General features: G+C 31.2%; 1 protein-coding gene across 1 annotated transcript; it reads left to right on the forward strand.

Moving 5' to 3' along the window:
• Positions 1-1,554: 1,554 nt before the first annotated feature.
• LOC133175830 (uncharacterized) lies at positions 1,555-15,825 on the forward strand. Its single transcript, XM_061310959.1, has 5 exons — positions 1,555-2,087; positions 13,181-13,278; positions 14,721-14,831; positions 15,063-15,192; positions 15,513-15,825. Exons 2-5 carry the CDS (start codon positions 13,184-13,186, stop codon positions 15,576-15,578), a joined length of 402 nt encoding a protein of 133 aa, XP_061166943.1. The 5' UTR covers positions 1,555-2,087; positions 13,181-13,183; the 3' UTR covers positions 15,579-15,825.
• The last annotated feature ends 4,658 nt before the right edge of the window (positions 15,826-20,483 follow it).

Here is a 20,483-nt window from a genome sequence, read left to right on the forward strand (position 1 = left end):
GAAGACTAATTTGAGAATTTAAGGAATTTTACCTTGATGCTGGTATGTCTCTCAACCAAACGCTTTTTGTATCTTTCTTATGAATAACTTTTTTTTCGTCATTTTAATTACGTTTTTTACACCTCAAAATATTTTCTTTATAATTTTAAAGAAACAAACAGAGCTGCTATATTGCCGTGGATTACCAGTGAGGTTTTAACATAACGTGCCTTTAAGCCTATATTAACATTAGCTGGCTAGGATTATTGAGTATACATGAACATATCTGTAGCATTAATTTGTAGTGCTGACCTTTGAAAGGCAAAGCAATAACAGACACGTAACACTGCACATAAATATACCCCTACGGTGAAAGGAGGAAAGGGACTCTTTCTTGTAGAAAGTCAACTATAATAATAATGCGTATTTCTATTCCAACGCTAATTCATATAGAAATTTGATTTCTCTCGAGAAATCTTTTGATCAGAAATTTTCTGTGACATCATTTTTATTGACTTAGTTATAGAACAAAAGAGATTAAAAACCAGAAAAAAACATAAACCGGTCTTCAATTTACAATATTACAAGCAAAAAGGCTAGGTGATAACCAAACATTTATAATCTTGTGAAGATTACATGAATTAAGAATAATATTTTTTTAAGATTGTAAGTATACGACTTCAATATCATATGCAAAACATTCTACTTAATTGCTCAGAAGGATTGAAAAAGGATAACATATTATAAATATATTGATTTCTGTTCAATGTGTCAAAGTTTATTCAATACGACAAAAGAGCTTAATGAATTCTCTTTGTAAGCTTCACTTCAAACATAAAGGCATATGTCTATAGTCCAAATTCAAAATTAACATTAGAATAAGTGTTCTTGATTGGGGTCCTAATAGGGTCGTGTGCAAAGTGCAGTGTAATTGTGACAGCATAACGTTGAATGGGTCGAGTGTGACTGCTCGTAATGCGCGATATCACAACAATTCTAGGAGTGGTGGCACCACAATGGGTATTAAAGCACGAAAGTTTGTTGGATGAAAGGGTTAGCGTGTAAGCATGACACAGTAACGCGTGTAATCATGATAATGCGTTGTTAGAAAAGCATTTTTAGCGTTTTTGCACAATATCCTATTTGAACCCCATTTAAAGCAGACCTTAAAAATGAAATTATGATATCCTAATTTATCCTTACCGTTTTATCATACGGTAAAGGTAAAAAAGCTATATACACTGTATTTGTTGTGCCAAATCCAGAAACGGATTATTAACTTAAAGAGTAAGATCAATTTTTTCTTGCTATGCAAATATATTTCAAAGACGGACATAGGAGTTTTAGAGCATTGTAAGCATCCTTACATTCATAACTCCAGCAGACAAACAAGAAGACAAAATTAATCAAGGTTCCTCTTTTGCTTTTTGCCAGGCATGTCTTCCAATCTTGGTTACATTCTTAAAACGTGAGAAGCGTGTAATGAAATCAGCCTTAATCAAAATTTGTATTCGTTCTGTATGTTATGCAAGTTGGACATAAATAATAGCGGAAACTGATTTGATAAAGCCTGACATTGTTGATAAATTAAACCTGTAGCTGTTTGTGAAACACCCTGTAGAGAGAATCGCAACACCATCTTAATTACCGATTATTCTGTTACTAATCTATCAGGAACACAGACCTTAACCTAGCAAAAGCTCAATCAATCAGACCTACTCAAAAGTCTACAAGTTCATAGAGACTGTAAGTCAGTGAGAGACAATTGTTATTGGTTTTAAAAGGAGAGGAAGAGCAACACGTCATTTTGTCTGCATCTTCTGGATGCTTGTTTAAAGGAAACCTTGGATCCTGTCTTCGAGCTGACAGAGAATAAACGCATTAAGAGGTCTGATGGGAACTAGTTCATTGTGTTAACTTGGCGCGTGTAATTTAATCAGGATTGACAACGCGTGTCAAGTGGGCGAATTCAAATTGAGCAGAAAATAAAAGACAGAAAATAAATAGAAGCTCTCATTTGAAGACTTAATTTCAGGAGTGTTTTATGTTTTGAACAAGTCCAACTTGACAGGGAAAATTTTATTTAACAGACTAAGATCGGTCTTCAGGTGAGTAAAATAAAAAAAATCGTATGATTTTCCGGATCAATGAATTTCTTTTTTTTTCATTTTCGTGGGTTTTTATTTGATTACTATCAATTATCAATATCACTTTTCATTATCACAAGAAGTCAAGTACCCTATGTTAATTTGTGTATATTATTTTATTATTATTATTTTCAATTCTTTTTTATTTGTCAATGTATAGCTTTCCTTGTAAGTTCTTGAGAATAAGCTCTCTGTCTCTCTTTATATACATATTAAGAAATATATATGCACATATATATTACAGGTAAAACTTTGTCTTGAATTTCTATTCGAAGACAATGACCAAAAAAGTCTGCAAAAGTGATAGTGCAATAAGATAAATTTAAAAAAAAAAAACTTAATAAAACTTAATTTAACAATGCCTCCCATGATAAATTGACTCGAAAAAAGGGAGTGGTTTCAAAAAAGGACCCTTTATGTGTGAAAGATATTATGTGCTGTATTTGAGCTTTTAATTCTTATGGAATATATCTTTTTATGTATGTCTATCGATACACTTTAAATTTGTCAAAACATGATTTTGGTTGGTTTGAACAAAGTGAATTTGCAACATGTTTAGCAATATACAAATTGATGGCAAGTGCTTTTCTGTAACGATGACCCCCCCCCCCCCCCGAATGTTAGAAGCAATTCTATTGTTCTTTTCTTTCTTTGCTCCAGAGCGAAGGGATATTTTATAGTTACATGTAGTATTCCAACATAAAAGTTAAGTATTTTGAGTAGGAAACAAATATCAGAAGACAACTGTACACAGAGTGATCTTTTCCCTTTTCTTCTACATGTAGTTTAATTCCATATTTTGCAAACGAAGGTTGGACATACAAATGCATCAATATTTCCATTCTTTTGATATGTTATTAGTTGCATGAATAAAGCAACTTTTCTTCAGGTTTTAAAAATATACGAAACTAATTAAAAAAATAATAAAGTTCACAATCTTAATGACACTAGAATCTAGGAAAGTCTTTTCTTAAACATAAATAAACGTTGAGCTTATATTATATCAGTCACTAATTACTACTGTTTGATTAAAAAAAGGAGTTCCAAGTCAAATATGTATTTTGATGTCATTATAAATGCTTCCTGAACACGTTGAGATTGATTTTTGTGTATCTGAAATGATATATTTGCTTTTGCATATTGTTCAGTTCACAAATATCAATTCTATAGATTATTCAAGTGGAACCTTCACGTTAACATTTTGAGAATTAATAATGCAATTATCCTGAAAAACATTTTCATTTTCCTACCATATTTTGGGGATTTAAAAAGAAAGAAAGAACAAAATCAGCTTCAATAACAAGATATGTTTAAGAAAGAATTGTAGATCAACAGTTGTAAAATATCTTTTTACAGTCTTTATTAGGTTTTTTAACACCCAGAAATGTTAGTTGTCCAGCAAAAAAGTATCTTTTACTTGTCTGTACTAGCAAGAAATTCATTTGTAATTTGTATCTAAATTATGATGATTCCAAATTTAATAGTCATAAAATAAGTGAACGTAAGTTGTCAACTCTTAGATATTAACAAGCAATCACTTGCAAAATGACGAGAAATTTCACACTTGACATCACGATTTTATATGATAGAACCACTTGTGTCAATAAGAAATTTTCAAACACCTACTCCTCGTAAATGATGCTCTCACCTGGTCGTCACCTTTTCATCTAAAGGTATTTTTGCAGTTCCTCGTTTAATATCCTCCAAGACATAATCTCTTCGTTACAATAATATTTAGAAAAGAAAAGTAATCCCCACGCATAACACGTGTAACAACTAATTGTTTTCATTTAATGATAAAGCATTCATCTAAATCCGCTTCTGACAGTCTTTCACTTGCGAAGAATTACTACGCTTGTCAATAGAACGATTTTACCAGTGTATGTTCACAGGTTAGTGTACGGTAAGAAAAAAGATATTATTTGATATACTTATTCAATTAATTTTCATAGGACCTTCATGTAGATGATTGATTATTACTTAACATTATTTGATCTAAAATGCTTTTGGGGATATCAACTGTCTAAATACATAACATTGCCAATTCAAGATTTTATATGATGTTCTCATAAATTAGTGACCAATTGAAACCGTAGCAGACAAGTTCATATTTGATTTCCTTATTTCAGAAACCGTGCTTGAATAAAACGCATTACTTAATTGATAATGCTTTGATTGAGGCAGCAGGTTTTATATGACTGTATTTTTTTGTAATGAAGACAAGAATATCAACACAAGATAATGTATCTTACTACGTTTGTGTATTGGAAATGTTTTAAGTTTCAAATACAATTCATCACGACATAGTATGCCAAGAGTGGTAAACAGAAATTCAAAACCTTTAGGGGCAGGTTTTCGGAGATTAAAGTTTTCGGATTAATATAAAAACTTGATGTCTTTCATGTTTAGCTTCACTCCCTTGGATATCAAATAAACTCACCTGTAGATTGGATAGGTGGTGCAAAAGGTTTGTCATATACAAGGTTCGTAAAAAAATAAATTGAACTAAATCTTTCTGATAGTCGAATCATTCTGTAAGTATAGTTTTTTTGTGACGTAAGATAAAGCTGATACAGAATGAGTTATGATTATTGAATTCAAGGAACATTGGACCTGATGATAAAATACTTAGGATTGGTGTGAAAAAGACGTAGATATAGCTTCTAACACACCAAGAAAATATAATTGGTTTTCAACATCGAAAAGACAAAGGAAAATTATTTCTAGTTAATTGAAAATAAATTTCTATTTTTTTTTTTTTTTTGAAACTCATTATTTTAATGTGATTTAATTTTAAGAGCGTCTTGAATAAATTTTCCATGTCTATAATATGCTGACCTTACTTTTCATAAAAAATCCTTATGTTCGTATCAAATCTTACGCAAAAACTATGTAAGAAATACATTTTCACAAAGTGAAGAACATTACTAGTAGAAAAACTGTCAAAACTCTCGTGCATTTCCACTCCTTTTGTGAAATTAATTCAAGATAAATCTCCAGATCATGGTCACTAAACATAGCACAGGAAGTTGTAAAGTTGTGTTTTTTTTAGAGAAAGTCAACACATATCTGCTTGTGATCATATAGCCATTGTACTATACACAAACGAGAGATCTACATTCAACACTTAATAGTTCAATGCTTTCTGCAACTGACATGACTAGATCTTAGCTGACCTTTCCATAAAAGAAAATCTTACAATCCATCTTGAGATTTCTCTTACTATAAATCATTAGTCAATTTCAAGAGTACACTTATTCTCTTAAGTATTTTTGTGAAAAGAACTTTATACTATAGTTTTCCTTAAGATCAAAACTGATCGTAAGATTACGAAAACCCAACATCACTAGTGTGTCCTATGTCGATTTAATTCAGCAGCATTATATTATGAGAGGATAAATACAATTGTCGTAAAACCTTAACTTTATTTCAAATTCCCCTCAGTGCTTCTACTATTGCAGCCAAGCTCTAAAATTGTGTAACAAAAATGTTAATTTTATATCTAAGGGGCTGAAGAAAAATAAAACTGGGAAAAGGTCGTATGCGGAATTTCTTTTACAGGTATTCACATAAAAAAAATTAATTTCCATGAAGAAGTACAAATATATGTAATCTATGTCCAGTAAGCCACTTGCATAAGCAAAGTGTTATATCTTGTAATTTTATACATGTTATATACATCATATGGTACCACCAACGAAGCGAAAAATCGCCTTTGAATTTAGTGGGTCAAAACAAAACGCTATGGGAAACCGTTGTCAGAGATGGAAGTGAATTATGTTTTATTCTGTCTTGTTTAAGTGTAATATCAACAGTTTATCAGTGGCAAAACCAATTCATTTGGTTTTTACTCAGCAACTTTGAATGATGAAATATCTAAATATCCAAGTTTCAATTATCATTTGACAGTAAAGAACATATCAATTACATTTTTTATAGCATGGTTACTTCACATTGTTGAAAGTCCTATTTATCTTTGATGACGTCAAATCCACATGGAAAAAGAATTCGAAGATATTTACCAACTCTTTGTAGAATAGGTACATTCCTTATTTATCAACGATCTTTTCACAGTGAAACGGCTCACTGGTATTTATTTCAAATGATTTAATTCTTATCAAATCGACCTACTTTCAGCATCTAATTGAAAGGGAAACATTCACCCCCGAACCTTAAACTATCAAAATATGTGTCGACAGCAATTTAGACGAAACAAGACAAAGATGCACTTTAATCTTTTTTTTTTTAAATTTCAATTGCTCGTTTCTTTTTTCCGATTCGAAGAGAATCAAGATAACACAGAAAACTCTTTAAAATGTATAAGAAAAAGCACTGTGGCTCTAAATTTTGAAGGCCAAAGACCTCTTTGAGGAGTGAAATATAGGTCTTGTACACGGTTTCATTGATAACATTTAAATGAAGAGATCAGTATTCAGCATATTTATAATTCAACCGTATCCATTTTAGATCTATCCTGTATAAAAGCATAACTTTGAGACAAAACCCCTGCTTTTAAAAACCATCACGAAAAACAGTTGCACGTAGGTGTTATAAATAAAATATAAATATTTTTAGGCTATGTAATATTTGTCTTGTGTCAACCAAGAAGGAAAGATGTAAAAGCATGAACAAATACATCAGAAGCATAAAATCATTTAAATGCATAATTTATCTATCCTGTAGCATTATGACGCTGCTTTTTTCTGAAAGAAAAAAAAAAGGATTGCAATTTTAAGAGCATAGCGTCGACATATTTTCACTCATTTAAAAGAGCAAAATGCACGCTTACAGAAATTAAATGCAATGAATAATGGTAAAACAAAAAGCAGGAGGAAATCTTAAAATGGAGTATATTTAAATAAAATATTCTTACTTTTAAACTTCGAAATACTTAATCAATAAATATAACTTACATTAAATTTTACAGAAGGTTAGGAAGTCTAGTATTAGGTCATTGAGAGTACGTTATTTTGATCAATATAAAAAATACTATTCTTGCGATAGAATCTTCCTTAGTTTATCTTCTTGTTCAATTAAATCACAATGTTTCAATGTTATAATGTTGTTTTATTTGATAATGAATATAAGTGTTAGGCAGTACCGCAATCAAATGTTATTTCTTATGAAATCTGACTGCTATTTATTTGCAATCCCTACATACACAATCAAAGAACGCATTTTGTTTAATTAAAAGAAACTTTTAATTCAATACTGTCTTAATCACATAAAAATACAATGATAAATCAAGTAAACGTATTGAAAACGATAAAGCAAAACTAATTAGTGGTATATTAACTGCTGTTCTTTAGAACTCCAGGGTTTTGGCAAAGAGTATGATTCTGTTTTGTATAATTCTGTAAAAGAAAAAAAAACAACAACAAACAAACACGTGTTATGTATAATTCTGTAAATAAGCACATGCTTTGTATAATTCCGTTAAGAAGCGCATTTTTTGCCTGCCTGGTGTGCTGGTTAGTGACATTACTACATCAATTTCTGGTTAGACAATCCCATGAAAAACTATAATAATTATATACCTTACTGTAAAAAAGAGGTTTATTTCTTGAAGCGAGTTTTCTTTTTATCTTTAATTTGATGTTTTGTATCTCGTCTACATATAGGTAAATGAGAGGGGGTAATTGACAACCAAATTGCACAACTACTTCTTTTTATTGTATATTGACAAGCAAATTTATTTCTAGGGAAAAAAAATCCTCCAATGTGACCGTTGAACCATTGCCCTTAGAGTCATCAAAACAAGTGTTTCACAGTTGTCTGTATTTTATTAACACTTTGATAATAGCGACACGTGCAGATCTTCATAATTTACGTTATTGATAAAACGAGAAAGTAAATCATTTTCTGGAGAAAAAAAAACGGCGATGGAAATAACTTCCCTCATTTTTCAAGGAGTTATATGTGTTAACTTTACGCAGGATTCTGGATCCGTTCCCGGGAAGATGTGTGCAAAATTAAAATTTATTTGAGCATTATTGCCCTTTCTAAATACTAGCCACTTCCTTCAGGTCACATGTCAGATGAATGGCCACATAACAATGAATGAAGTCGATTCATAAACACCATTGACTGCAGGACATCTCAAAACAAATTTCATTACAAATACACTGTGGAGCTAATTATTTTATTCTTGTACTTGTAATCAGGTTTTTGGGTGCGTAATGCTACAAATGTCCCTCTTGAGAGTAGTTGTTGTTCATTGCGAAGATAATATTAAATGCTAAAGAAGATTTTTTCTATTTTAATGTGAGAAATGTGGAGGAATAATCAGTGCAATTTATATTCATTTTGCAATAAATATTTAAAAAAAAAATATTTTAAACCGAAGAAAATGTGAAATATAATGTGGAAATAGCCTTTATATTTTTTGAGTATGTTTTGTTAGCAGAATTAATCCATTTATCAATAATGATTTGAAAAAAAAAATGCTGCTGGTCCTTAGTTATAAGGGCCGGGAAAGATTTTTCCAAAATTCAGAGAGAAAAAATATGTCAATCAACATTTTCTTAGTCTTCCTTGTTAGTCCCCTACCGGTGAAACCGGAGGGGACTATAGGTTTCCTCTGAGTCTGTCCGTCGGTCTGTCTGTCGGTCTGTCTGTCTGTCAGTCTGTCCCACTTGGTTTTCCGCACTTTTTTCCTAAAGGCTTGCAGATATTGAGCTGAATTTTTGGTATGTGGGTGTATCTTGATGAGTTACAGATCAAGTTTGCATTTCGTTCCGCTTCATTTATTTTTGACGGAATTACGGCCTTTTCAATTTTTAGGGGTTTTCCGCAATTTTCTTCTTAACGCTTTCAGATATTGAGCTGATTTTTGGTATGTGACTTAACTTTGATTAGTTATAGATCAAGTTTGCATTTCGTTTTGCTTCATTGATTTTTGACGGAATTATGGCATTTTCAATTCTTAACGGGAACCAGATTACACTTGCCGGTAGGGGACTAGTATTGCTAATGCAATACTCTCAGAATGCTTGTTATAATTTGTCAGTCACGTAGCATAAGGCCCCGATTTTTTTGTTGCAGTATGGTCGAAAACTGGCAAATACTTGCATAAAAAATGTCGAAAAGTTAAAGACACCCTAAAGGCAGTTTATTTTTTTTGTTTTTATTTGTTTGTTTTGCTTGTCAAATATTTTGGAGTCCCCACCCCCACTTCCCCCTCCATTCTACTTTGTTGGAATCGTATACTGCATCATTAAATGAAAATGGTACAGTGTATGTGAATTCTTTCAAATGAAATTTCAGGGAAAAGGGTAGGATTGGAGAGAAGAGGTTTTCAATCAAACATAAAGCATGATGCTAACAAGAACGATGATTGTCAGTAGATGAGCTTATCTCTATCAAACAATCATATTCAACAGCACAATCTGTTAATAATACCGTGTTTGATGCAGAAGAAAATAGTTGAGGTATTAACCTCAGTATCTAGAATTATACTGTCATGGTAATATAAACCATCGATTTTATTGGGGCTATTATTAAATATATAAAAGTCTATGTACAATTCATGCTAAATCAACACTTTATTGTTAATGGAAAAAAAAAGGTCTAGATAATGTGTTTATCAGATTGTATCGCGTTATTTAATCACTTAACAGACAGTACACGAAGTCATATAAACTGCTTTGCTTACTTTTAAACTAAAAAAGATTTTTTTTCTAACTCGTATATTATACAATAGAACTGAATGAACTTTTTTTTTACCAGAACTTGTTACAGGAAGGGATTGAGTTTTAATTTCAACAAAAGACAAGGCAATTGAAAGAGACAGTAGAAAATATCGTCGGCTATCACTGAAGAGGTTTCTTGGAGTTGCTATTGACCTGAGGGCTCATAGTGTTAATGTTCTGTGAGGATGAGATTTAGAGTACAAGAAAATTGCAATATGCAAAGCTATGACAACACAAAGCTGTTAATGAAGATAGATATAATGCCAACACACTAATGAAGAATAAACACGATCCAAATTGAATCATATATAATTTAAAAATTAGCAATGGTTCAGACCAGATGAATCAATAATCAATTAAAATTTAATGATTTTTTAAGATTATTTTAGTGAAAACATATTGATCAAGTGTAGATGAAATTTCATTTCAATGAATTATCAATATTAATGACTATCAATATTTTGTTGCTGTTTTAATGCTGCAGCACATGAAAATCAGAGATATGTATACATCGGAGCGTTAATATGGAATAATTCCAATCTTAATATTGATTTCCTGTGTTTTGACTGGACGAAAACAAATTCAAGAAAAAGTTTACACATCGATAAATCTTTCGACCAGAACTACATTCTTGGCCTACATGTAGCTTTTATTGTAAAAAAAAAAAAAAAAAAAAAAAAAAAAAAAAAAAAAAAAAAAAAAAAAAAAAATCGTTACCTCTAGTCTGTTTTAGCTAAACGATTACAGAAACTTTAAATTAAATAAAAGCAATACTGACGACATACAGGACTGACAGACGGGAATGTTATGTTTATGTCACTGTCAGATCATGAGTATGAATTTTTATTTAAATCTCATAGGATATTATCGTCGTTCATAATGCTAAGCAAATCAGCTCAGTTGTCGGTAGCTGATAGGAAAGAGAAACGTACCTCAGACTCTTGCCTTATTTAGCATCAAATTCATTTTTATACATCCTATATTCTGTCCCTCTTTACACAAACCATAGCAAATCAAGGGTGTCGTCGGTATGCTACTTTCATTTTAGAGCGTCTGTTGTTAATGTCAACATGGTCAAGGATGAATTCTTCTGAAGTCTACTTGTATTTATAATATTCGTTGTCTTAAACAATATTCGAAGAGTTTTTATAAGTTTGTTTTATTGAATGTTTTGACAATTTAAGTTAAACTTTATCGATGTTCATCTTGATTATACGTTTCATTTCCACATCGCGACATAAAGTATTCCTACGCTGTATACAGAAATAACGGATTGTATGGAGGCTTCAAAGAGAAATAATTTTAAAACTTCGGAATTGGAATTATAAGAATTAAACATTCTTTTTGAAAATTTTATCGATGTGTAAACCTTTGACATTTTACTCACAAACTTAACATAAAAGTGCTTCGCACTTTTATTTAGTTTGTGAGTAAAATGTCAAGAGTTTACACATTGATAAAATTTTCAAAAAGAACGTTTAATCCTATAATAAAAAGACTTAAAAATATTTATCGTTCGTCCGAGAGATATGTATACACTGCACACCTAGTATGTGTATTAACTGATTTCATTTAAACACCTACACACATACATGTATAACTCACTCTTTCATTTCCCATTTCATTTATGAATTATGAATGTTTGCATTCAGTGTTACTAGGATTCTGAGGAAATGCATTGAAACACTAATTCTGATGGTTCCTCGTGTTTTGATGTTTGTTTTCTTTTCTTTTCTTCTTTTGTTTGTTTGTTTTGTTTTGCTGACATAGAAGATCTGCCTATTTTTTATGTTTACCTGTCTACGTATATAAATTATTTTGATAATTTTGTTTGATCTATCTCACAATTTTTCATAGCGATAAGGTTCAAGATAAATATATCAACTAAAAAATTATTATATTTCAGTCGTTCTCATTTTTAATACAGATTAGTATTAATACAAAAAAAGCGCCTGCTTGAGTGTACTATCCAACATTTTGACGATATCAATCAGAATGCGGCCTTTTGTTAAACATTCCGACAGCAGACTATGAACACTATGAACATTTACGTGATGATACTTTTTCTCCATTGCTCGAGATATATACAGAAATCCATGAGAACGTACACAAATGTCATATACCAAATATCACAAATATCATATAACTGTCAACGGATTTTTCTTTTTTTTTCCCCGATCATGACAAGGAGCACACGGAGGGTGTGACCGGTTGGCAGGGGATGCTCACTCCTCGATGGCACCTGATCCCACCTCTGAATTTTGAGGCCTGTGTTTGCTCTGCTTCAAATTTGTATTGTTTCATTGGACTTTCGAGATTGAATACTGTTCGTTTTCTTCATATTTCCTACCATCTAATATATAAGTAGACATACCACATATTTCTCAATTCTAAAGGTTAATTCATAAATATTATCCAAAAATAATTCTTCGTTTTAGTGTAAGGATATTAATAGAAAATTTTAAATCGCATGGGATGACTAGATATTTTAATTACACGTGGCGAGGCAAAATTGCTTTCAATCTGGCATTGAAATTAAATTTGCTCTTTGTACTTCTCACAATTTTTGCTTTGGAAAACAAAGCTATACGCTGTATATGCATACTTTTGTCCCCATAAAAGTTAAATTAAAAAAAAAATTGTGAAATATGTTGTATTTTATATATTGTACAAAAACTTGAATTAACAAAAAATATTTTAGTTTCGAAGTAGGTTATTGACAAGTTTTTGTTTCTGTGACGTCCCAAACTATTTGAACTCGATCTGCGTTATTTTTCAGAAAGAGAACAAAATGAATAATACTTATTCAATTTTTACTGATATACGTGATACGTGATATATACCTTTTTCTCTATAAATCATGGAAATTTTAAATTTACGTCACTTTCCTGACGTCATATCTAAAAAATGGTATCATGGCTGATGAAAATATTTAATGCTTTGAATTCTGCAGATATACCTCTGGTTTAGAACATAATTATAGATTTCTCCCTCAAAGTTTGATTTCTGGGGCAAATATTGACCATTAACAAATATTGTCCTTTGTTAAATAAAAGGTGTGGAGGAATTCGCTCACTGCATGTTCATAAAGATATAATTTCTATTTTTCATAACAATGACGTGACAGGCTATCCTCTTTAATCCCAAGATATTGTGAAATTTCATTTTTAATAAAATTAATATGGATAAAACATTGATATAAATTTTCCGTTATGTTGTATAAGCTTATGACTTGTACTCAAGGTATCATCACCCTAACACTAAACTGTCTCGTCGAGACAAACCTCTGTCTGTATGACTGTTGCCTTTCCTTTCAAACGTTCTAGAGTGTATAAGTTTACATTTTTTCGTTAATTGTTTCAGAGCATGCAAGTGGCAACAGTTGAGAACATTATTCTAGCGATTGTTTTATTCACCATGACGGGGGCAGCTCAACGACGGCCAAGACGACGATTTTGCGAGTGAGTACCTTTTGTTTGAAGAAAGCAACATAGATTTGTAAGAAAGTGAAGTTAGAATTTCATTAATTGATGATTTAGGTGACAATCTAATTAAAATAAATTGAAAAAAATGTAAGTAATAGTAAGACACAACATTGTTCTAACAAAATAGATTTCGAAAATTCGGAAATAAAGATAAAATAATATTCTTTATGACATCTAGTCTAGAGAAGCTAAGATCTTAACCAAAATCCAAAAAATAGAACTGGGTTTTGTAAATATCCGTCTATGTCTCTTATTCTGGGAGTTAAGTAAATAAGATAACAATTAATAAAATAAGCAAGTAGGGGTCCTCATCACATGATTTACATGGTAACCATTCATCATAGAAGTTTAATCTAAAACAATTTTAGAAAATTGTGAAAAGATTAAAACAAAACCTAAATTTATTAAAGAAATGAAAAGCAAGTTTTACCAAGTCATCATCTTTTATAATTTTATGCTATAGGACTGAATCAATTTTTTTTAAATCTCAGTAATGATAATTCTCAAGGTGTTATTGTAATTGTCCGTTTCCAATTATAGCTATTCAATGCCAAAATGGTAGATTTGGAAGGATTCGTCCCTTTATACCTAATTAAAATCTTTTATTTGAAGACGTTTATATATAATATCATTTCAACTATCTTAATCGATACATTATATTTTGATAAACTGGTATCAAGGGCTGTAAAACAAAATTCCACTGAGAGAATCTAGAAGAGATGTGAATGGGTAACCATGACATGCAGTGTGAATTCAATTGATAACATATTCTTGATCTGCTAATACGACTTAATCTAATCATTTTCGCCCTGAGTATTTCAAATTTCCTGCGCAAAACGAGGGAAGATGGTGACTCCGGGGAAAAAAATTATATTCTTGGGATGAATTTAGCAGCACACTAATTTATAAAAAAAAATATGAGAAGGAGTTATAAAAAGTAGAGATGTGTTCTAGGATTTTTATCAATATGGATATAGTTATAATGAAGATTTTAATTCAAAATGTTGAATTGAATTAAAACAAATGTATACCATGTACCGTAAACGTATTACATTGGCGCTGTATGCTTTTTAGCGCCATTCGCGGAAAGAAACTTCCGCTAATTCAAGTACAACGCTAAATGTCTTGCACACATATATATAAATAAGAACATTAAGAAATGCGTAAAATCAAATCTACGCTAACTTGTTCTAAAATCAATTTCCGCCAAATATCGTACACGCTAAATATGATACATTTACAGTATTTTCTTCTATGCACTGCAATCATTATTGTGTGAAGTAGAAATTACGGGGCGAATGTAAGATTGTTTTATGTATGTAGTGAGTGCAAACATTGTACATGTCTACTGCAGGCATCTCACATTCATACGACAGATAATCAACTGATTTTATGAAAAATCTTCCATTTTTTTCCAGAGTATATCCATTTGCACGCCGATGTTTGGGAGTAGCTGCTAAAAGAGACGTTAGTGCTAACATGAATACAGAAAAAAGTCGGGAACTAAAATTGTTGGAACTTAAAGATCTGTAAGTAAAAAGTGATCGCTAAATAATAGAATAATAAAATTAATCACTGCCTACTATATATAATGCTTTTAGAGCGATGTATTGTCACAAATGTAGAGCAGAACATTTGGAATTTCTTGACATAATTGGCATCGCAGTTTTGACTCAGAGTGCTTGAAAAGGTTAACGTTGTTTGTAAAAAATGATTCACAAATATAAAGGAATAGAAAACACTTTTCTTATAATTCATAGGCTTGAAAGAGAAAGATTTACAGAAAAAACAGACTCACGACGAAGCATGGAGTCTCCGGAAAACGATGTCCTAATAAAGGCCCTAAGCAGGATACTCAATAATAAACGAACATCAGGATCAAAATATCAGGTACTATTCCATTTTCGATTTTGATTCTTAAATGACATAAATTTTATTAAGAAAATAATGATAATTCAGTTGCCATTTTTTTTGGAAATATGGTTTCTTGCCATGGCAAAGACTGGTAAAACTCCTCAAGATTTTTAGATATCAATTTTTTTATTTAACGATTTTTAAAAAGTCTTCTGCGGAATAGGTTTTATATTGCTAGCGGCATTAAATTTTTTGTGTATATTAGTGTATAGAAAATTTGAAATGTTAGAATTTGAATGGTGTATTTCATTAATTTGAATTATTTGTATATTTATCATAATTTTGTTACATTTCAGGACAAAGTATTTCTTCAGTTTGATGGATTTTCACAATCTAACGACGATTATCCTGTTGAATTTTGACATTCTTGCTGATTATTGATGTTTATAACAACTTACATTTACACTTCTTCTGTATAGATACAAAATGTGGCATATCTTTGGCAGAAATTTACTTCAATAGCACTGGACAGTATAGAAAAAAATCTGAAATGATATAGGAATAAAAGTACGGAATTAAAATTGGTTTTTAAATGATTATAATTATTTGATGTTTTGATCATGGAATATTGGAAAGAGTAATTGAGAATAACTTTGTATAGACATACAAATATATAACCTAATTCTTATTATATATTTGTTTTGATATAGTTGTTTTTAGATTTAAGTTTATTTTCGAAATAAAATCGTTAAAATACCTGTACCATTTGATCCTAACATTAATGATAAATTATAGGAGTACAACTATTTTGCATGCGATGCAATGTTATTATTCATAAACTCTTGGGAGGAAAAACTTCTTCAGTAATTTAAATATGAATTTCAAAATTGGATCTTGTATTCTTAATATGAATGAAAAAGTTCAAGATAACGAACAGTGATCGATCTAAATAGAAATCTACAAACAATAAAAAAAATCTGTGAACAGGGCATAAAACACGGACCCCCGAAAATTCCAAAGGTGGGATCAAATGCCTAGGAGAAGTAAGCATCCCCTGTCGACCGGATTCATCGGAGCTCTCTGTATTGATCAGGTAAACGGAGCAATTCGAAGTTTAAAAAGTTATAAAAACAAAGGCCTTGCAATTGGTATGAGACAAGTCGGCCGAAATACGACCGAGTGATAGGTTATATTTGATAAGAGAGTCATTATAACGATCACAAAATTTACGAAATGATGACTTTAAACGCTGTTGTTGAAATCCCTGTAATAAACTTATCTGTCAGCAGCTTGCCTTGGTGAGTTGATCGTATCGAATAAGGCATTCGTAAACACCATGAGATGAATTGACGATGGAAAAGCAGAATTCATCTCATTTTTCATACAATTTATTTTAGTTGGCTCTTATTGTCTAAAGTCAACAAAAAAAAACCCAAAAGCCCCAAAAACCAAAACCAAACAAACAAACAAACAAAAAAAAAAAACAAAAAAAAAAACAAAAAAAACAAAACAAAAAACATCCAAATATGAAACAGATGTGATCGACTCTGTGGTGTTTTTCATTTCAGCTTTTGCATGTAAAGCAGCAGATACCATTATTTATGCCTGGATCAAATTATTTTTTCACTGGTTTGAGTTAAAATGTGAAGATATCGAACATTGGTTATTCATAAAAGTCCATTTAAAGAAATACACGCTATATAAACGCCGATTTTTTATGTGAAACAAAATGATTAAATGGTTTAAGAAACATGATGTGTAATGAAAAAATAATACTTTCCACAAAGTTTTAATAAATAAGTCGTTGTAATTACAAAACAATTAAGCAAGATCTACAATTAAAAATTCAGTCTTTTCATAAATATTGAAAGGAAGTGCGTAAAAAGCATATAGTCACGCATGTCTGCGGGAAATCATAGACGACGAGGTACATTGAATTTTGACTACGATTATAGATGAAAGGTTAATATCTGTCATAACAGAGTAGATGGTTAATACTAGTTGCTTTAAAAGATAAGTATCTTTAAGTGTTAGACGTTTGCCATTCATGTCAAAAGTTATTTGTATACCAAGTGGCCTACCTCGTTTTCTTGACGCCAATTTTTGTTTATCAGTCTAAAAATAGCGACAGTGTCACGTGATGCATTAATTTAAAAAGAGGCATTACTTTCCTAGTAGGAAAATAAATAATTATAATTTGACATCTTTATAACGCGTTCGTTTTCAATTGTGTAATTTACAGTATTTTCGTAACTTTAATTGGTAAACATAATAAATAAATTTCCAACTTTATTCTTAACTGACGCAAGTTATAACGTGTATAACTTTAAACAATACAACAATTACAATTAAACAATATGATGTATGAGCAGAGCCAAATCGGAATCTGAAAACGGAGGTGGAATCAGGTGCCAAGGAGGGGTAAGAATCCCCTGCCGACCGGTCATACCCGTCGTATGATCGGGTAAACGAAAAAAATCCCCACAATCAGTTCAGTGTGAAAATAATGGCCTAACAAACTTTATGAAAGATGTTTTTAGTCAACATTCGACTGACGACAGATAGTATTTGCAAACGAGGTCATTGTATCAATAATAGAATTTGCGAAATGTTTACTTTTAACAAGATTGTTGATCAACAACTTATTTGTCAATAGTCTGTCTCGTTTAGATAATATTAGTACGTAGAAAATGCTTTTGTTCATTAAATAAACCGGGAGACACAAACTCCATATGCAGGTGCTAAAGGTATATTGCTGCATTAATAAGGGACTGACGATAGAAAAGTTGAAGTCATGACGTTTATCATGCATTATATTCTTTGAAAGTATACAATCTATGCATATACAATAAGTAAATGGAAAAAAATATGGAACATTGAAAATGAGACAAAATCATTCAATTGAGCTTTCACCTCACAGGAACTTAATAATCACTACACGTACAAGAACACCTCGTAAATTATGGCGTTTCTGTGAACTCCTTCTCGTACACGTGTTTTCAAGATAAAGTGGGTGCAGTTTTAGTTTCTCCGATTACTATTATCTGCAGGAAAGCATGTAATAGGCCTGTAAACATTCGTTCTTTTATTAAATAATTGCTAGAAAAATATTAATGTGAATTTTACCTCAATGTTGCTGAATTATTAAAATAATATGAAACTAATCGACCATGTACATACAATATTAATTTTAGCTTATACCAAATTTCATTTCAATAACATCACTAATTTTCAAGGTATCGTCACGGTACCAGATTCTCTTAATTCTCTAAAATGTCGATTTCAAAGTTTCAGCTTATAGAACATACACTGTACAAGGGTATGTCAAAAGTGTTTTGAAATTATAACAAACAGAGCTGTTTTGTTATTTTATAGGAAACTTTTAAATAGCATGACAAATATATGACAAAACAACCTCTATCTCATTGAAGGTCAAGGGCCTGTAGTTTGTATAACCAAACTCAAGAAATATTGATATTGTCTGTTTACTATAAGTGTTAGATTCATGTTGTGACAGAACTGACCTTGTTAAATTAATTTTATCACTTCTATGGCTCATATTTGGAAATTAGTTTTTGGGAAAAAACCCCATCAAAACAGGTAGTAATTATTAACATATACGATTGAGAAAAAAAGATCCTGACACAGTCATAACACCAAGTACAGTAAGTTCTTAATTTACCAGTCTTGCCAAAATGTTACATCTTGGAATACTTACCATCATTCAGGCTTGGGATGTTATATGTGACTTTTTTTTTGCTTGAGTAAATTGATTTATATTTTGAGAGTATTTTATTCTTACGTGCACTTAAATTTCCATTTGTGAACCAAGTTGCGCATGGATCTTCATACTCTGTTGAGCATGCATCAGCTGCTGCGTATGACCTCTATTTATTGGATGAATAATAGTTAAGACAGAGCAGGCCGATTTCCAAATGGATGTGTCTTACAATGACAACAAACCTAGCATGTGTGATTTTATATGATTTCGATGCTGCAATGGAACATTTGCATTTTTACATACCGAAGTTATGCTGAATCCTAATCAAACTTGCATAGCTGTTGTAAACGGACAATAAAGATGCTTCGGAATGATACATATGGAATATATTTCATACAGGACAACAAAAACCTAGCCAGCAAAGGTGATTTTATGTGATTTGTTTCATACCAAATGTTAAACCTTTGTTTTTATATTGAATTGACTACGAAATGTTCCGTCTACCTGATCACTACATAGGGCTCACGGTGGGTGTGACCGGTCGACAGGGGATGCTTACTCCTCCTACATACCTGATCCCACCTCTGGAATTTCCAGGGGTCTGTGTTTTATACGTTCTTCACAGAATTCTTTATAGATTTTTTGAGATCGATCATTGTTCGTTATCTTATACCTTTTTCATGTTAATGCTGCACTAAATGGAACATTTACATGTTTACATTCCGAAGTTATTATGAATCCTAAATTGAACAAGCTTGCATAGCTGTTGCAAGTGGATAATAATGATGCTTTGGAGCGATACATATGGAATATATTCCATACAAGTTATCAGATTAATAATTTTTAAAGAGATCGATTCCAAAGTAAGTACCTTGAACATTAACTTATTAGTACAATCGTTAATAAATTTCCCGCAGTAATAAACAGACATAGGGGAAGGTATACCATTAAAGAGTTGACTTCTCAGTTTGTTTACGAAAATTGTAAAACGATAAATATTTTGCTCGACAAAGCATTCACTGAATTATTGTTTTGAAAAGCATATCTTTTCGATTTTCCCTGTCAATTTATCAACTTAAATCACGATAAAAAGATGACTGACTCATTTGAATGTGTTGAAACATGGGGAGAGGAGTTTGGAGAATATACAGCACACATATGTTATATATATATCTGACCAATATTATTGTAAATAAGACATATGATTTCTGTGCTCAAACTTATAGATTGTCATGTGATCAATAAAACACCCCTATTAAGCTGAAATTAGAAAGAAATAAATAAAATTGACCTTAGATACTAAAACACAATTTCAAATAAGATTATTCAATTCATTGACATTACCATCTTGACGTACAGTCAAGATAACAAATCAAAAGACAATGACAAATTTGTAGAGTGCTGACTCCAAAGGAGATTGTGGAAAGCCCTGTAACATCAACTTACTTTTCAGTACCTTGTCTCGATTTAAAATTTATCGTGCTCAAAGTATGCTATTGCGTACAGAATCATTATGGAGACATAAACAACACATGAATGTGATAATTGTAATGTCACTGCATAAATCAAGAAGATGGAAAAGCTGAAATCATCTCCTTTGCTATAT

The sequence above is a fragment of the Saccostrea echinata genome, unplaced genomic scaffold (assembly GCF_033153115.1).
Source record: "Saccostrea echinata isolate AGI-Se365-2 ecotype Australia unplaced genomic scaffold, CSIRO_AGI_Sech_v1 ptg000064l, whole genome shotgun sequence".
Classification (NCBI taxonomy): domain Eukaryota; kingdom Metazoa; phylum Mollusca; class Bivalvia; order Ostreida; family Ostreidae; genus Saccostrea; species Saccostrea echinata.

What these genes read in the sequence shown, in the direction of transcription:
- LOC133175830 (XM_061310959.1), top strand. Translation starts at nt 13,184, where the DNA reads ATGCAAGTGGCAACAGTTGAGAACATTATTCTAGCGATTGTTTTATTC. An exon ending in TTGTTGGAACTTAAAGATCT is followed by an intron (nt 14,832 to 15,062) that starts GTAAGTAAAAAG and finishes TATAATTCATAG; the next exon opens with GCTTGAAAGAGAAAGATTTA. An exon ending in CATCAGGATCAAAATATCAG is followed by an intron (nt 15,193 to 15,512) that starts GTACTATTCCAT and finishes GTTACATTTCAG; the next exon opens with GACAAAGTATTTCTTCAGTT.